Here is an 18,397-nt window from a genome sequence, read left to right on the forward strand (position 1 = left end):
ACACTATTGAGACCTTGTTCGTGGTGGCCTATGCGCGCGCAGTTTAAAAATACGTCATCGCTGAAACGTCACACCCCTATCACGTGACAAGTGAAAAATAAGGCTGGAATCAATTTCGCTTTCCTCACGTCTTGTGTTTTGAAAGGAACTTCAGTTATATTCATTTCTTACTGGAACAGTTTGATTACATATGTGATTAGAGGGTGGATTCTCCTTTCACAAACACAACATAGTCCTCTTTCGTTTCATCTATCGTTACTTATTCCTTTACATAAAACAAGGAAAAAAAATAATTACAGTGCTGAATAATAAAAAAAACCCCACTGAAATCGCACCCCTTACGAAGATGTCTATAGAGATTGGGATGTTGTTGATCGGCGCAACAGGAGTTGCCATTTTCATTGCCGTGATAACAATTGTCACTTTCAAGTTCCTGAGTTCATACGTGCACAAATGGATTCAAATGAAACCCATACCCGGACTTAGCCCTACCTATCCAATTTTCGGCAATGCTCTTCATTTTAAAGCTGATGGAGGAGGTAAGGGATACATACATTAAGGATAGGAATAATATTTTGCGGAGTACTGTTACGCAGACCGGAGAGGGAAAAGCCACATGATTATTTATTTAAAAGTAATATGGGTGTTTAAACTATAGTAGGTTTAATAATGTATGCAAAGCGCACGTTGCTTTTTATGTTGAATGTTGCAATTTATTTATAATGGGTTACATTCCAATTGTCTGTCCTCTGGACCGGCAAATATCTGTACAAAAGTAAAACTAAGTGTGCCACAGGTAGATGCCAAGTAAAAGTTTTATATTGCATTTTCTTGTTTAACTATATAAATACAAACCCCAAAAGAAACAATAAGCAATACAAGGAGGTGGAAGACAGATACGGCAGTCAGATTGTTAGCCCTGGTAACAATTCTCCAGTTCCTCAGCATCTACGTGCATTAGTGGAGCAAATGAAACACGCCTGTACTCTACATATCCCTATTTATAAAATTCTGGGCAATGCTTTTTATTCTAAACCCAGTAGAGAAGGTAAGGGACATATACAAATTGGACATTGTTCATTATTGTATATGAAAAACATTTTTATTTGAAATGGATTTAGTGCAAGCTGCTTTACCAGGATAACAAAGTGTGTGTAAACTAAGTAGTTTATAAATATTTTACACACGCAGTTGCTTCTTATTTCTGTCTTAGTACTGTGTTAAAACATAGATAAATTATTCTTGTGGCCTTGGAAGAGAAAAAAAAAGTAGCTAGGTCTCAAAGGTGCAGTCACACTTGTTTCTTTCAATTTAAAACATATTATATGGTAGGGGTGTGCTGATACTCTTAATTCCATGAGGACTTCTCTTTAGGTTTTGTCGGCAGGTATATATTTTGAAAAAAACGAAGCCTATTAACTTCTGGGTAAAAGCATGTTACTAGCGTAAAGCATGCAAGTCAGTTGGGGAATCTGCTCCAGGTGAAATGATCAAGCAAGTGCAACTGAAAGCATGGCTTGAAAACTGAGATTTCTTCAACTGTGCAGAACCAGATACCATATTTTAAAATAAAAATACTGGTTCCTCTAATATGCGTTTCTTTCAAAACTGCACATTTGACACATATAATACATGGACGTGCACTGCAAGTAAGACTATATTGTTGGGTACAATCACTTTAAACACAAACCGTTTTCTTTCATTAAACACTGTTCTTTATTTTATTTTTGAGCGTTGAGATTATTACCATTGTGGTACTGTGTATATTAAATAAACCCTTGAGGGTGATATAGTCAATGCAGCCATTTCTTTGGGTGACAGTTATTTCAGAATACAGATATTTAACAACTGTATGATTTATATTTAAGATTTCTTTAGTCAAATGGCAGAGATAACTGCTGAACACAGGAATGCACCACTATTGAAGATATGGTTGGGCACATTGCCATTTGTGCTGCTGTATCATGCAGAAAACGTTGAGGTAAGGAATACCTTTTTTCCATTTTTGAATTAAGATGCCTGACTGTGCATAATTAATACAAACTGTAAATGAATATAATAATAAGAATACTACGACTAATAATAATAATAATAATAATAATAATACATTGTTTGGAAAGTGTGCAAGGTGAATGTATACTAATTTGTGTAATCATTAACCATTGTATATCTCTATCTCGAGCACTTTGTGCTGTTACATAACAACAACTCATGAATAACAAGTCAGGCACAGATCTATTTATGGAAAGGAAAACATTTAGTGATAAGGATGCTGGATTGGTAAATGATGATATGCAGTCTATTACACTATGACTTCTAATATATTGTTGGTATAATTACCATAAACAACACTGCGTCTTACAACGTAGCAATCATGTTACTGTACAATTCATTCTAAAAACAAATGGAATTTGGAGTGAATCACAATGACTCCTACATTATGAAGTTTACTGCACATCTTTTTGATTTTGCATGAAAAAGTAAAATAAGGTGGGTTTTTTATATGATTGGTATCACTTATGAAGATTATCAGTGTTAATTTCTTAAGAGAAATCTGCAACAAAGTCTGTTCTTTAGAATTACCCAGAAACAAATCACTTTTGAGAATAATTACTATAGTGCCTATTGTATTATCAGCACACTATCAAAATCTTTCACAACAAGTATGTAGCCTACTATATAGTGCAGGTGTTTCCAATAAACACAATTTCTTTTTAGGTGATGCTGAGCAGCTCCAGGCATATCGAAAAATCATATGCATACATATTTTTACATCCATGGCTGGGCACAGGCCTGTTGACAAGGTATTTACATATTGTAGAACTCTTTCAGCACTAAGACACTTTGCAAAAAGACAGCCCTGCTATAATTAATTAAAAAGATCCAGTGTCTTTAATGGAAATAAATAAACCAATTCAGTCATAAATGTCTGACTTCTAGTGCTTATCATTCCTTCCGACCAATTAATCTTAAAAAAACAAGTGTGAGGGGCTCCCGAGTGGCGCATCCAGTAAAGGTGCTCCACGTGAGTGCAGGATGCGCTCTATAGCCTGCAAGTCGCGTGTTCGAATCCAGGCTATTCCTTTGCCGATCGAGGACGGGAGCTCCCAAGGGGCGGCGCACAATTGGCCGAGCGTCGCCCAGGGGGAGGGAGGGTTAGGTCTGTCAGGGCGTCCTCGGCTCACCGCGCACCAGCAACCCCTGTAGTCTGGCCGGGCGCCTGCGGGCTTGCCTGTAGCTGCCCGAGAGCTGCGTTGTCCTCCGACGCTGTAGCTCTTGGGTGGCTGCATGGTGAGTCTGCAGTGTGAAAAAAGCGGTCGGCACACGCTTCGGAGGACAGCGTGTGTTCATCTTCGCCCTCCCGAGTCAGCGCAGGGGTGGTAGCGGTGAGCCGACCGTAATAAATAATTGGCCATTCCAAATTGGGAGAAAATAATAAAAATAATTGGCAACGACTAATTTTTTTTTAAAAAAAACCAAAACCCCCCCCCCCAAAAAAACAAGTGTATTCTACTAAGTTCCAGTCAATGTTAATGAAAGGACAGTGTTTTTGAACAGTACTGTAATATTGGAATGCATCCCTTGCTCAGCTTTTACCTGGAGGCCAGACTTCTCTCTGTCTTTTGCTGATCTTTTGCTGTGAAGTGATGTCCACCTGTGGCACACAATTACTCTTAATCTTCTGTTATATTGTGTGTTATTATCCAAGTCAGTATGAAAGCTAACAACTTTAAATATCTTTAGAATTAGAATATGCCAAAATGATTTCCAATATTATACTTGGGGCTTCTGATTTTCATTTTTAACTGATAAACGATAAAACACCCCTGAAACAAAAAAAAATAATAAATGAATTGGTGTATAGCCAATAAACACTGGAAGCGGTTACTCAATTCACATTGACTTCACCGCTTTCCCATTTAAAAACAAAATAAAAAAACGACTTAAAAAAACAAAAATAACTACCTTTCGTGCAGTTGGACAATGACCCTCCTTCCCACTTGTATGTATCATCGATTAATTCTGATTACTTTAAACCCACCCCAACTACTGAGTGGCAGCAAATTCAACATTTCTATTGGACTCCGTTTACGAGATTTAAAATGAGATTACAATTCAGTAGATGGCTTGCTCACTTGATTTAAAGCTATATTAGTTTGATAGTGAGAATTTAAAACAGGATTGCAAATTGTGGCGAAATGCCTAGACACACAAAAACTGCCTAGACACACAAAAACCCCAGAAAAAAAAAAGTCTAGACACACAAAAACCCCAGAAGATGTGCCCGTGACCACAAGGATTTAGTATGGAAGACAGTAAAGGAAAAAAGGTACAACTACGTGTGCAAGTACTGTCGAGTTACTACTATTGTGACAGAAAAAAATGCCCAAGCATTTTGGAAAGTAACTGAAAACAATAATTTCATACAGTAAATAAAAAGCAAAAACCCTAAAAATAAAACAAAAAAAAACATTTACATAAAACTTGAAAATAGCTAAAAATAAGCCCCCAAAAATGAAATTAATAAAAACCGAAAGACAGGAGCCCTAATTATACTCCTCTAATGTTTATGCTATAAAATGTGTTACAAGTACTCAAATGTGTAACATATTTTCAGTTATACTTTAGGAAATTAAATTGGATAGAAAGTATCTCCAAAAGGCTAAAATAACGATTTGTTTTTGTTCTAGCACTGGTGAAAAATGGCGTTCACGAAGAAAGATGTTAACGCCAACATTTCATTTTTCAATCTTGACTGAATTCTTGGAGGTTATGAATGAGCAGTCAGATATATTGGTCCAGAAACTGGAAAAGCACTCTGATAAGGAAACCTTCAACTGCTTCAGTCACATCACTCTCTGTGCCTTGGATATTATCTGTGGCAAGTAAATTTACAGTATTTTTTTATAAATAATGATTTGCAGCTGCAAAACACCCATGTTGCTGCCAAAAATGTGTTTAGCTGCCGTAAAGTGGAACTTTACCTGTCACTAAAAATGCTGCGTATGTAAAGAATGGTTTTCACCTAGCGTTGTGAACCCGCTATCAAAAATAGCACTTTGCCATCATTAATCCATTTAAATTTATATTGAATTGTATTCAAGTAAAGAAAAGAGCGTTGAATCAGCTGTGTGACTCACCGTGCGCACCACACGGCTGCGCTTCTACCAGATGAGCCACTCTGGGACCCCCCACCAAGACATTTATTTTTTAAAACAAACTTTAATAGTTGACTGATGTTCTACAGTTTAACAAAACAATACATGCTATTTTCATTGCCTTTCCATCAACATCCTGTAAAAAAAAATCTGCCTCCTTTTAAACAGTTTAATTTTACCATGCATTTTAATGATTCACAGACACCACTAAAGAATAGATTAAAATTAGTAAAGATAATGCACTGTTCATTTTAATATGTGTCATTGGATGAAACTGAGATAGGATGAAAATGAGATAGGGTCCTAATATTGTGAATTGTTTCCATTAGAAACTGCGATGGGAAAGAACATCTATGCTCAGAGTAACTCTGATTCTGAATATGTTAAGGCTGTTTATAGGTAAGTGCAGTATAAAATATCAATGGCATGGTTACAGTTTTAAAGGACGTCCCACCCATGTGAATTCAATGAAATAAAAATAAATAAATGCATGTTATCAACTAAATTTAGCAGCTCGTAGCATTCTTTTAAAATAGAATTTTTCTGTGAATGTAATACACCGTCTTGCCCCATGAGAGCTCTCTCTTGCACTGGAGCACTGCAAGCAAACTTCAGTCCAGACGTTTGTCATGGGCCTCTCTCAAGCAAGGACTGCCAATTGTAAAATGTATGGTGGTTTTGTAATGAATACTGGGTGAAATCTTGTGACCACCAAACTCAGTACCTGTGTGACTTGAGCCAGATTCAAGGCCAGATCTCCAGAGGGTTAGAATATGAAAGACTAGAATTAGCCCACTGTGCTACCTACTGTACAGCCCGGGGGTGGGGGTTGAAGATGCATTATTCTTATACAGTATGATTACAGTAATCTCAAAACTCACCCAAAATAAAGCACACAAAATAAAAGCACACAAAATAAAGCTACCAAACCAGAAATAAACACACTATTCATTAAAAAAGAAAACAGAATAGTAAGTAATCTACGGTCAAATTGTAAATATGTATATTTATCTGTTTTTCTAAACTAAGTATATAAAATAAATTGGAGGGGAAGAGTTATCAAGAAGGTTAATTTGCTGCAGATGTGCTGTACATTTGTAGGGGCAGACCAAAAGGACATGAAAAAGGTCCATGTGACTAGTAGAGTAAGAAGTAGACATAGATGAGCATGTGAGTTGACTTTGTGTACTACAGTAGTCATTTGTACTCCAACGATGTATAATGTACTTGTATTGCATGTGTTGCTTTTACTACCCGGCTTGTTTTTAATTGTTTTTACAGGATGAGTGATATAATACATCGTAGACAGAAGATGCCATGGTTTTGGTCAGATCTTGTATATTATGTGTTCGGTGAAGGAAGGAAGCATAACAGAAACTTGAAAATTCTGCACTCCTTCACTGAGAGTGTAAGTAATAATTTTGTTATTAGGCTGCGTCACTGATTATGGTATAAAATACTAGGGTTCTCTTCAGTCAGTCAAAATTTAAATCATTAAAATCGAACACTTCATGCCATTTATAATTTTAAATATATAGGCAGATTACAACAACAAAATAAATACATAACCACTTTTTAAAAAAATGTGTTTGCCCAGGTCATTGCTGAGAGGGCACGAAATATGGCCAATCCTGAAAGGGATTCTTTGAGCTCTGATAGTGACACAGACCACACTGTCAAAAAGAAAAGAAAAGCTTTTCTTGACATGCTCCTGAATGCCACGGATGAGCAAGGCAATTGCCTAAGCCAGGAGAATATCCGGGAGGAAGTGGACACCTTTATGTTTGAGGTAAACTATTACTGGCTGACGTTCAGTGATTTTGCTCTGCTCCAGTTTTTGTACGCTAATAATGCTCCTCTCTTGCTTTCGTGCAAAAACATTTTCATTTTTCAATGAGTCCCTGCCTGGTTTTGCTCCAGAGCTCACAGTCAGCTATTCATATTCTGCTAAACAGGAGGAAACGGCAATATTGATCAAAATAGGTTGAAAGCAAAAAGATAACATTTTATGAAAACCAGTTAAATAAATTTAGAAAAAAAGATTGACCAGTTGTATCGGTTTTCTACTCAAGATGAGCGAATCCTTCGATGTCCGATGTAATTCTTTCATGACTTTTTAAACACTCAGGTAAAACCTATATATATGAGGTTGTACATTCATGCAAAAAAGTATTGAAGCTTACACTGTACAAAAGCATGCTGTACAAATACGAATATGCGGTTTGAAATTTAAAATATTGTTCAGGCAAAGGTTAAAAGTAAGTCGCCATCTCACACTACAATGTTGCACAAATTGACCAAAAGCAAGTTTGTTGTTTTGTTGTTTTTGATTTTGAGAGGGTGGGGGGGTTGCATGGAAACATGTCTGAAAGCAGTACCTTTTGTTCACAAGACTTTAGCAGTGAAGAGCCTGTTTGTGACATAACCTTGCCAACTTTCTACTATAAAGGCTGTACCAATCAATTCTTTATTAACAACTGAAATCTGCTGGAAGTAGCCCTGGCAAGCTTATTTGACCTTATTTTTTTATGTGTTTGGTTGTCAGATAGATGATTGCTTTAAGCCTAGACTTGTCTGTCCTTTAGCAATAAGATTAAATTCATTGTACACTAGCCTTAAGTAGCATCTACAGTATCATGGGTACCTACCAAGAACAAAAAAAAGTTACGTTTGTACCACAAAATGTATTAAATTAGCTTAGCTGGGAATTGGTGCCAGTGGTCTTCTGTTATATTGCTGTGAAAGCAATATAACGTGTATAAGTGTACCTAGAAGAATTGATGCTGTTTTGAAGGCAAAGGGTGGTCACACCAAATATGGATTTGATTTAGATTTTTCTTCTGTTCACTCACTTTGCATTTAGTTAATTGATAAATGTAATCTATTAACATGTCTATTTTTGAAAGCATTCTTACTTTACAGCATTTTTTCACACCTGCCTAAAACTTTTGCACAGTACTGTATGTGTATATATATATATATATATATATATATATATATATATATATATATATATATATATATATATGCAGTGGTTTGGAGAAGTATTCACCCCCTACCAATAATGTCACATTTTGTTGAATTACAAATAATGTATGCACAGTTTTTCAAACTAACTTTTTTTATTCAAAGCTGTAGTGGTTAAACTGAACACTGTTATATGAGGAGGACGTTAAATGTCAGCAAAACTTGCAAAGAAAATGTACAAAATTAAATTTACTGGTTGCATAAGTATTCAGCCCCTTAAGTCAGTACTTGGTAGAAGCACCTTTTTGCAGCAATAACTGCTATGTCTTTTTGGATAGGTCTCTACTAGCTTTGAATGGTAGGGTGAAGTTTTTCATGGGAAAATTGCTCCAGTTCTGATAAGTTTGTTGGGGAACGTCGATGGACTGCAATCTTCAAGTCTCGCCATAAATTTGATTGGTTTCAAGTCAGGACTTTGACTGGTCCACTCAAGAACATTAATTGTCTTCTTGTTCAACCACTCCAGTATGGCTTTGGCTTTGTGCTTCGGGTCATTGTCCTGCTAAAATGTGAATTTCCTTTTACTCAAACAGGTTTTCCTCAAGGATTCGTCTGTACTTTGCGCCATCCATTCTCCCCTCTATCCTGACAAGCTTCCCAGTCCCTGCTGAAGAGAAGCATCCCCATAACATGATGCTGCCACCACCATGCTTGACAGTTGGGATGGTGTTGACTGGGTAATGTGCAGTGTTGGGCTTGCAGCAGACGCTTGGAATTTAGACCGAAAAGTTCAATTTTTGTTTTGTCTGACCACAAAACCTTTTTCCACATGTCCGCAGTATCATCTACATGCTTTTTCGCAAACTCCATAGTGCTTTAAGATGAGGCTTTTTGAGTTATGGCTTCTTTCTTGCCACCCGTCCTTACAGGCCAGCTTTGTGTAGGGATCGGCTTAGTGTTGATGTGTGAACAATGACTCCCATCTCAGACACAGAACTTTGCAGATCTCTCAAGGTCCTTGTTGGCTTCAGAGTGACATCCCAAACCAGTTTCCTGCTTGCCTGGCTGCTCAGTTTGGGAGGGCGACTTGATCTGCGTAGTGTCTGGGTAGTATGATGCATCTTCCACTTAATGATGGACTTTACTGTGCTGAGAGGGATAATCAGCGCCTTTGAAATGTTCTTGTACCCTTCTCCTGCTCTGTGCCTCTCCACCACTTTATCTCTGACTTGTTTCGAAAGCTCCTTGGTCTTCATGGTTGTTGGATCACTTTGTGATTGGATCACTATGTGAGTTTGAGTACACAGGCTGAAACCATTTCACTAATCTTGTGACCTTTCAAACAAATCATTTGCACCAGAGCTGACTTAGGGCTGCAGTAGCAAAGGGGTTGAATATTTATGCAACTGAGATTAATCTGTTTTTCTCTGTAAATCTTACTTATTTATATTCTATATGCATTTTTTTAACTTTATCAATGTGGAGTAGTTTGTGTAGATTCTACATGTAAAGTCTAATTTGAAAGCGTCATGGAGTACGATCAGGTGCCAACAAAATGTGAAAACTTTGCAGGGGGGTAAATACTTACGCAAACTACAATATATACATATATATATATATATATATATATATATATATATATATATATATATATATATATATATATATATATATATTACAGACTACCGGTCAAAAGTTTTAGAACACCTCCATTTTTCCAGTTTTTATTGAAATTTACGCAGTTTAATGTCTCAATGCACTCTGAAATTAAAGCATAGAACAAATAAACAATTGTAGATAAAAAAGAAATCATGGAATCGTTTTGTTTAACAAAATTTAATCTAAATTTTTGATTCCTCAAAGTAGCCACCTTTTGCAGATATAACAGCCGAACACACTCGTGGCATTCTTTCTACAATGGAAATCAAATATTGTTCGGAAAGTTCTTCCCAACACTGTTGCAGAAGTTCCCACAAATGTGTTGCACTTGTAGGTTGCTTTGCTTTCACCCTTCTATCCAGTTCATCCCAAACCAGCTCGATGGGGTTTAAGTCTGGAGACTGTGCTGGCCATTCCATGATTTGAAGCCTACCGTCTTGTTCTTTTCTTCTAAGGTAGTTCTGACATAGCCTGGAGGTATGTTTTGGGTCATTATCTTGCTGTAGATGAACCCCTGACCAACTAGGCGTATACCAGAGGGTATTGCATGGCGCTGCAAAATGCTGTGGTAGCAGTTTTGGTTCAGGGTGCCACTCACTCTGTGCAAGTCGCCGACTCTGGATCCAGCAAAAGAGCCCCAGAACATCACGCTTCCTCCTCCATGTTTGACAGTTGGTGTCACACACCGAGGAACCATCCTTTCGCCTACTCGACAGCGTACAAAAACCCTGCGTGATGAACCGAAGATTTCAAATTTTGATTCATCGTTCCATAAGACCACCTTCCAGTCTTCAGTAGTCCACTGGCAGTGCTTCATGGCCCAGGCAAGCCTCTTTTTCTTATTTTGCCATCTTAGCAATGGCTTTCTTACTGCCACTCGACCTGTCAAACCTGCAGCTCGAAGTCTTCTCTTCACAGTTGAAACTGAGACTTGCTTACTTCGACCAGTGTTAAGCTGTGCTTGAAGCTGTTGTCCTGTGAGCCGCCTATCACGCAAGCTTTTGACTCTCAGAAACTTGTCTTCTGATTCTGTTGTGGCTTTGGGTATGCCAGACCTCTTCCTGTCAGAGTTTCCTCCAGTTTCCAAGTGACTTTTGATGGTGTAGGAAACTGTACTCACTGACACCTTGGCTTTCTTTGCAATTTCTCTAAAGGAAAGACCTACACTTTTAAGGGTTATAATAGTCTGTCTGTCTTCCTTTGTTAATTGCCTTTTTCTCGCCATTATGAGAGCAATATATTACTTCCTGCAGTACAATACTGTCCAAATAATGCTTAAGAGGGTGTGATAACACAGTCTGTTCCAACACTGCTTTTATACAGACAGAGGGTTTGTAAGTAATCAACAAAAGTTGGGACACCTGTAGGAATTGTTAGCATCAACTTTCAAGGCTTAATTTACTTCCATTGCTGCAGAACAGCTGTAAGTTGTTAACCCATTACTTGTTCCCTGAAAAAGGCCTTTTTGTATAACTCTGAAATGTACATTATTTTTCAGTTTTTGGTAACCTAAACTTTTTTTTTTAACCTCTGGCAGTTTACCGCTTACCTTTGTACCATTTCAGATTATTCACTGGACTTGAACTGCTTAAATTTCAATAAAAACTGGAAAAATTGGGTTGTTCTAAAACGCACACACACACACACACAGAGCACTCGGATAACCGTTACCTGTTACATGTCAGTCGCGTTTTACCGCCCTTGTATTAACAATAAAATCAATCCCCATTATTTATATATATATATAATGTAAAAAATTAACCCATCACACGCGATTTGCGACTCTGTCACCACTTTTCTGATACAAAGCCCATCTCTTCAATGTTACAAATGTACTTGTGTATCTGTCATAGCCTGAGTTTTTCTTTCTCTCAAGCCAAATCAGTCTGTCTTTATTGTGCAGTTACACAGCGCTTCCTCCAATTCCACATGACAAAAATGCAGCAAAAACAAAGCGAACTAGATAAGCTATGATAATATAAAAGTTAACCATTAAACAGTTTTAGATACAGTGATGCATTTTAATCTGTGATCTTTAGTTGCTTTTGTGCATTTTCATTTGCAAGTGAACTGTGACATTGGGGCCTTATCGAGACTTATCAACTTACGCAATTTAGAATTCTGACTTTGGATACAGTTTTAATTCTGGGAACTGGTGTTGTGTTTTTTTTAATCTTTTGCTAAATTGCATTGCCTTTTACATTTTACGCAGTTCTGTGCATGGGTCACATTAATTTCATTTTGCTGTTTGGTTGTTAATGCGCAATTTTACATACTGCCACAATACGTACCGGATTTAAAAGTATGCACTGTATTACAGTTCACGTGTCCACAGACATCTCTTGGCAAGTGACATTTTCAGAGTAATATTGTTCTGAATTAAAATACTTCTGTCAAAAATATTGTACTGTACCAACAAAAACTACAGTACATCTAAATGGAAGCCTACTTATTTTAAAACTCAGCTATGTATTTTTGACATTATATATATATATATATATATAGTGCACCCTGGCTATAAGGCTCTCGGTTATAATGCGCCTCACATATAACGCTCCTACAGCATGTCCCCCAATTCCCTATACTAGTGATTCATGCAATATTTCTACAGTAAGTACAGTACCGGTGTTCAAACTGTAAACAACTTCTCAGTCTAACTTCTGTTTCTGTCTCTCCCTTTTGATACAGTATCTGAACTGAAGAAAAGCTGCGCTGGCACTTTATAACACAGACATCTTATTCAGCATTTGTTTTATAACTAAATAAATATTAGGCCTATTACGTGGTTATCTTTCTTAATATATTTACTTTTTTGCGCGAGAGGAGCTGCAGCTTTCTCCGGGAGATGAGACGCTTCAGCCCCGCTCCGGCAGCCGAACCTGGGGCGAGCCCAATCCCTCTTCTGTCGCTTCGAATTGAATTCCCAACTGCCGTTTAGCCAGGCTATTTATAGTTTAAAAACTACTAATTAAAATGATCCACGAGTGGGAATGTTACCTTTTTTTTTTTTTTTTTTTTTTTTTAAATACAGCGTTGATTTTAATGAAGTCTTATTTTTCTCAGAAAATGTCCTTATGCTTTTACACTGGCTTCAGAATAGGTCACAATGAGACAGTGCACTATAGTGTGACAAATGTATGTGAATATCTAGTTATGATTTGAATCGGCTTTTAATTGTAAGGTGTATGTGTTTTTTTTATTTGTTTCTGTTTTCGCATTAGGGACACGATACCACAGCCGCTGCTATGAATTGGGCAATTCATTTGTTAGGCTCTCATCCAGAGGAACAGAGAAAAGTTCATAAAGAACTTGACGAAGTGTTTGGTAAGTTTCTGTATACCACAGTGTGCTAGTTAGGTTATCTTTGCACGTTACTTAAAAAAGAACACACACAATAAAGATACCAAATCAGAAATAAACTAACGCAGGAATAAATTTAGTGACTTGGTTTTAGTCTTAAATTGTTTTAGAACTATAACTGGTGTTTTACTTTGCTGATGCTAACAGTGATTTGGAGTAAAAAGTTTGCGAATCTAGTCCAATATTCCATCAGCACATATTGCACGATATGCCCAAGTTATATCTGGGTATTTACATTTACGATACTGGGGACACTCATGAAATTTTCTGTGTATGGATTTTTAGACTGGTCTGTTTAATATTAAAGACCAAATTATACTTGCCGAATTCTGCATTTCCATTTGTTTTCGTAATGTCATTTCAGGAAAATTGATTAATATATTTTTATGTTTTGTATCAGGTACCTCTGACCGCCCTGTATCCATGGAAGATCTGAAGAGGCTGCGATACCTCGAGTGTGTTATTAAGGAGTCTCTCCGCTTATTCCCATCAGTTCCTTTTTTTGGACGTACCTTTTGTGAAGACTGTAACATAAGTAAGTAACAGTACAAGTACATATAGATATACAAAAATATGGAAGTACCTGCCAAAACACTGTCACTAAGGTATTGGGCCACTATGGGCAGACAGGGAGGTGTTTTAATTGTGATGGGATGCATAAATATTCATTAATGATCCCCCACCTCAAGTTGCTTTGGAGAAGTAATTATCAATTCAGTTGACTCTCAATTCAGTTGAATGAAAAATATATGTGAAACAGAATTGTAAACAAGGTACCAATGTAAAATGTAGCCACTGCTAACATGCACATGTTATTACTTTCCTTTGCAAGAGCACAACTTTAAGGTTGAGGCAGTTAGGATAGTCACAAGATGTGTGATAGGAATGGAACAGACTTTGGTTTCAAGAAGTCAGTTCTATCTAAAATTTCAAACTGTATCCCAGATCACAGAGTTAGATGTAGATGTAAGGTTTAAACTGTACAAAGCACAAAAAATATATGATTGTGTTTTCTTGGAAAATAGTTGAATTAATAATAATAATAATAATAATAATAATACAAAAACATTATACTTCTCACTTGTGTTTAATAGTAAGGGGAGTTAACTGAATGATAAAAGCAGTACACTCTATGGCAGGGGTGTGCAAATATAGTCCTAAAGGTCCAGAGTCCTCTTGGTGAAGGTTCATTTGGTTCAGTAAAGTAAATTAGGGTACAGGTGAAGCAAATACCAAGTGGACTGTGGACCTCAAGGCTGGAATTGAGCATCCCTGCTCTACGGAATATGACAGAGCAGTGCAGAGAGTTGTGAAACCTAAACATATTTTATTTGTAACCTAAGACAGATTCAGCCCCGGGACTCTGGGTATGATGTGAAATGGCTAGTGAGTTAGAAGACTACATCACCTAGCTCTGTTTCTACGTTTGTAATTATGAACCTCTTGCTGTTTCGATGCAGATGGTTTTAAAGTGCCGAAAGGAGCCAATGCTATCATTATCCCATATGCTCTGCACCGTGACCCCAGGCACTTCCCAGACCCTGAGGAGTTCAGACCAGAGCGCTTCCTCCCAGAGAATTCCTCCAAGAGACACCCTTTTGCATTTGTTCCATTTTCAGCAGGGCTAAGAAACTGCATAGGTATGTACAGTGAAATACTGTATGAGGTAGAACTGGATCACATTTTCATCTGCAACTTTCCACTTTGAACTGGTCCCTTAAAAATACATTAATCCTCAATTTCCTTAAGGGGGCACCATTGCACTAATATATTATTTTTGATGCTGTTAAGAATATTATTAGTTTTATTTAGCGGCAATATAGTATCAGGCAACAGCAGGTCTTTATGAGTTTTCTTTTTTTTCTTTAGTATTTTTTTCTTCACCCTTACTCAGAGCTACGAGCTTTCTCAAAACTCTTAAAAATCCCCTACACTACAGCACAATCTCCATTAAGCATAACATACCATGTATCAAAACTCTTCTTTAGACTGGAGCACACTGGAATCTATTCAAATATAGATCATGTTTACTGTTTAAACTATTGACATAATGGAATGAACTCTCTCTGGCAGTTAACTGAGTTGAGTATTAACTTTCATATGTCTGCTTCTCTAATTGAGTCTGGATTATTAGGCATAAAGACTGCTCTGTGAACTTGTTAATTACCTGCATTGAAGGAAAAAGACAAGTAATTGTTATGGTGTTCTTTTTTGCCCGGCTGCAGGTCAACGCTTTGCACTGATGGAGGAGAAAGTTATTCTCTCCAAGATACTGCGCCATTTCCAAGTAGAGGCCAAACAGCAACGAGATGAGCTGCGCCTCGTCGGGGAGCTCATCCTTCGTCCAGAGAGTGGCATCTTGATTCAGCTAACAAAGAGAACACAGAAACTCATGTAATCATTCGATTACCACACACATGCCTTTTAGTCCATGAGCCCGGTACCTAAATTTTGACTCATTGGTACCACCCAGAGGGGCAAATTCTAACAATGCATTTTTGAAAGCCCTATACCTGTGGATGATAAAAAGGTATTATAGCAGCTTATATAAAAATCCATCACTTACAATCACCCCCCTAATACTGATGAAAAAGCAATACTACACAAATACTCTTCATTATATGAACAGAGAATCATTGTAAATCAGTTTTAATAAACAATTATGACAAAGTTAATTACAATAACTATTTTTTATATCAAAATGAACACTTTTAACTAGATACATCCTGTTTTTTTGCTTTGTATTTGTATTAGAACTCTAATTCATCAAGTTCATTGTCACTTGAGAGACCAACAAGTCTTGAGTTTGCACATGTCTGAGCACTTCATTCTATTGCTCATGTATGGGGAGTCTGGTAGCTGACAGGATCTTGCACATTTGCAGGCCAGAAGTTCCAACACTGCTTCAGGTGCTGGAGGACCATCCATCCAGTCGATAGTAAGGTCATCTTGGCCATCCAGACTCAAGCTTCCACCCAAATCCAATGGGACTTGGAATGTCAGGCCTGTTTTCCAAGCACCTCTTCCATATGGCTGTTTGATAATTGGCTGTCTGTGCATGTTTAAACAATCAGCACATGGGGGTAACTGATGCGACTCAATCTCACTGCTGCAGAATAGCTGATACCGAAAGTCATTTACCTTGATGTCTTCAGAATTAGATCCATACAACTGACAGGTAAACTTGTCCAGTTTGGAGAACAGGCACTGCAGACTTTACTGGTGAATTTTGTGCGAGTGCAAGTTCCACATTTCACAAAGAGAGGTGCATGAATTACATAATTGAAGGCAAGGCAGAGCAGAAACACATCCGTGTCCTCAGAAGTAATGACAACTGCTCTGCTTCCAGATTTTGCAGCATGAGAAGCATGGAGTAGAAGTCTTCTATCTGCTTCTTCTTGGTGCGACTCTAAATCAGGCATCTCCTCACTGGTGTCCTTTGTAATTTTATAACATCTCTGCGAACCATTTGGCCCCCAATTATGTTCTTGTACTAAATTCCTAAGTCCTGACATCGGTTTAGTCTGTCAAATACAATGTCAATTCTTGAACTTTGGGCATTTTCTCTGAGGGCTGCTAACAAGACATTCTTCATGTGTAGCTCTTTCCTGGTCTGGGCTATCAGGATCATTTGGCCAAAGAGTTTCCTGTCTGCTTTGAGAATAAGATCCTTGCCCTTTTGCTTTCATTTTCATTTTCTTTTTTTGTCATATCTGAGAATGTCTTCAACTCCTGTTTTGTCAGCTTGTCATGAAATGTGTACTTTGGAGTCACACTCTCCAGTCGTTCTTCTCGGAACTTCTGATATTTACTCTTTCCAACCGCCTTTACATTGAGAAGATCATCAGTTATATCTTCAGACACAGCTATTGCAGTTCACAAACTGACCATTTCTTGCTGACTTTCAAATGGATTGAACCAGTTCTCGGCGACAGCTCCCTTATCTTTTGATAATCCTTGGCTTTCGGAGCTCAGCGTGATGCACATCACACTTTCCAAGGCCTAGCCTGTCCCTGAACTTGTGGAGAAAACCTCTGTTTTCTGCAAGGTGCTTTACCTAGATTGCACCAGTAAAAACCCAACTGTATAAATGGGTAATTGTATGTAAAAATAATGTGATATCTTGTAACAATTGTAAGTTGCCCTGGATAAGGGCGTCTGCTAATAACTAAATAATAATAATAATTTGTGTCAGCTTGCTATGTGTGAGAAAAATAAATATTGCCTGAGTTATCAGTGCCTTCAGATTGTTTTAATTTTTGGACCGAAGGGAAAACATGGTAATAATATGATGTATATGTTTGGTTTGCTGGGCAGTATAATTACGCTATAGCAGCATGTACAATACAGAGCAGGTACAGGTACAATCATTGTACAGAACTGCACTCGTCCGTAGCCTCCGAGCACATTTAAAGTGGCATTGGGTGATTTATGAGCCCACTTAAATGATTTTGTATTTTACTCTTGGACAGTATTGCTGAAACGAGAGCCCAAGGCTGAATGCAGTATTTCACATGTCAGTAGATCTCTACAGCTGAAGCAAAATCTTTGCCCTAATTGTAATAGAGAACTAGGATAAGTTGCACCATACTACATCTCCATTCTACTGTTAAAGCCTACTTGAAATTGCCATAGAGTATCAAACTTCAGTTTGTTAGTTTTATTATATTAACCAGCTGACTTTGGTAGTAGGCATATGCCAACTTTGACAAGCAGTATGCTTTGGACTTTACACTCTGTTGGCTCCCAGTACAGAAGCAGATGGAGACAACAGAGGTGAAAGGTCACAGTGTCAGAGTATGTATGGCCAAACGCATTGCTACAAGCAATTCAATGCCACTAAAGACAGCAAAATACAGCTGCAGCTAAGAGAAATACACTTCTACTGGATCAACATAATTCAGAACCACTTTGTAAAATAGGGTAAGATAAAAAAGCATATTTATCTATGTACCAAAAGTAATTTAAAGTATGTGTATGATTTTGTAAAATTACAATAAAACTCCCCTTTGTATCCCAACATTTTCTACCACTCTGAAGATGTGTTTGAAATGTTATTGCCGAAAGTTTACTTTTCGTTTCTGAACTTCCATTATTCCATAATTTCTGTTAAGTGAAATAACAGATAAAAGATAAAAATGTCTTTAGTAAAAAAAACAAACGTAATTTTTCCTCACATTCAGCTGTATGTTAAAACATAAAGCTGTTCACTGCATCATTGGTGGTGATTCCACGCATCTTAGAAAGTCTTT

General features: G+C 37.4%; 1 protein-coding gene across 1 annotated transcript; it reads left to right on the top strand.

Annotated features, from left to right (window-relative positions):
* The first annotated feature begins 85 nt into the window (after nt 1–85).
* On the top strand, nt 86–17,378 carry LOC117409049 (cytochrome P450 4V2). Its single transcript, XM_059020184.1, has 11 exons — nt 86–539; nt 1,869–1,981; nt 2,719–2,804; nt 4,692–4,882; nt 5,489–5,558; nt 6,441–6,567; nt 6,757–6,948; nt 13,007–13,109; nt 13,546–13,680; nt 14,606–14,785; nt 15,371–17,378. The coding sequence occupies exons 1-11, from the start codon at nt 347–349 to the stop codon at nt 15,541–15,543; spliced, it is 1,563 nt and encodes a 520-aa protein (XP_058876167.1). The 5' UTR covers nt 86–346; the 3' UTR covers nt 15,544–17,378.
* The last annotated feature ends 1,019 nt before the right edge of the window (nt 17,379–18,397 follow it).

The sequence above is a fragment of the Acipenser ruthenus genome, unplaced genomic scaffold (assembly GCF_902713425.1).
Source record: "Acipenser ruthenus unplaced genomic scaffold, fAciRut3.2 maternal haplotype, whole genome shotgun sequence".
NCBI classification, from domain to species: Eukaryota; Metazoa; Chordata; class Actinopteri; order Acipenseriformes; family Acipenseridae; genus Acipenser; species Acipenser ruthenus.

What these genes read in the sequence shown, in the direction of transcription:
- LOC117409049 (XM_059020184.1), top strand. Translation starts at nt 347, where the DNA reads ATGTCTATAGAGATTGGGATGTTGTTGATCGGCGCAACAGGAGTTGCC. An exon ending in TTTTAAAGCTGATGGAGGAG is followed by an intron (nt 540 to 1,868) that starts GTAAGGGATACA and finishes TTTATATTTAAG; the next exon opens with ATTTCTTTAGTCAAATGGCA. An exon ending in GGCACAGGCCTGTTGACAAG is followed by an intron (nt 2,805 to 4,691) that starts GTATTTACATAT and finishes TTTTTGTTCTAG; the next exon opens with CACTGGTGAAAAATGGCGTT.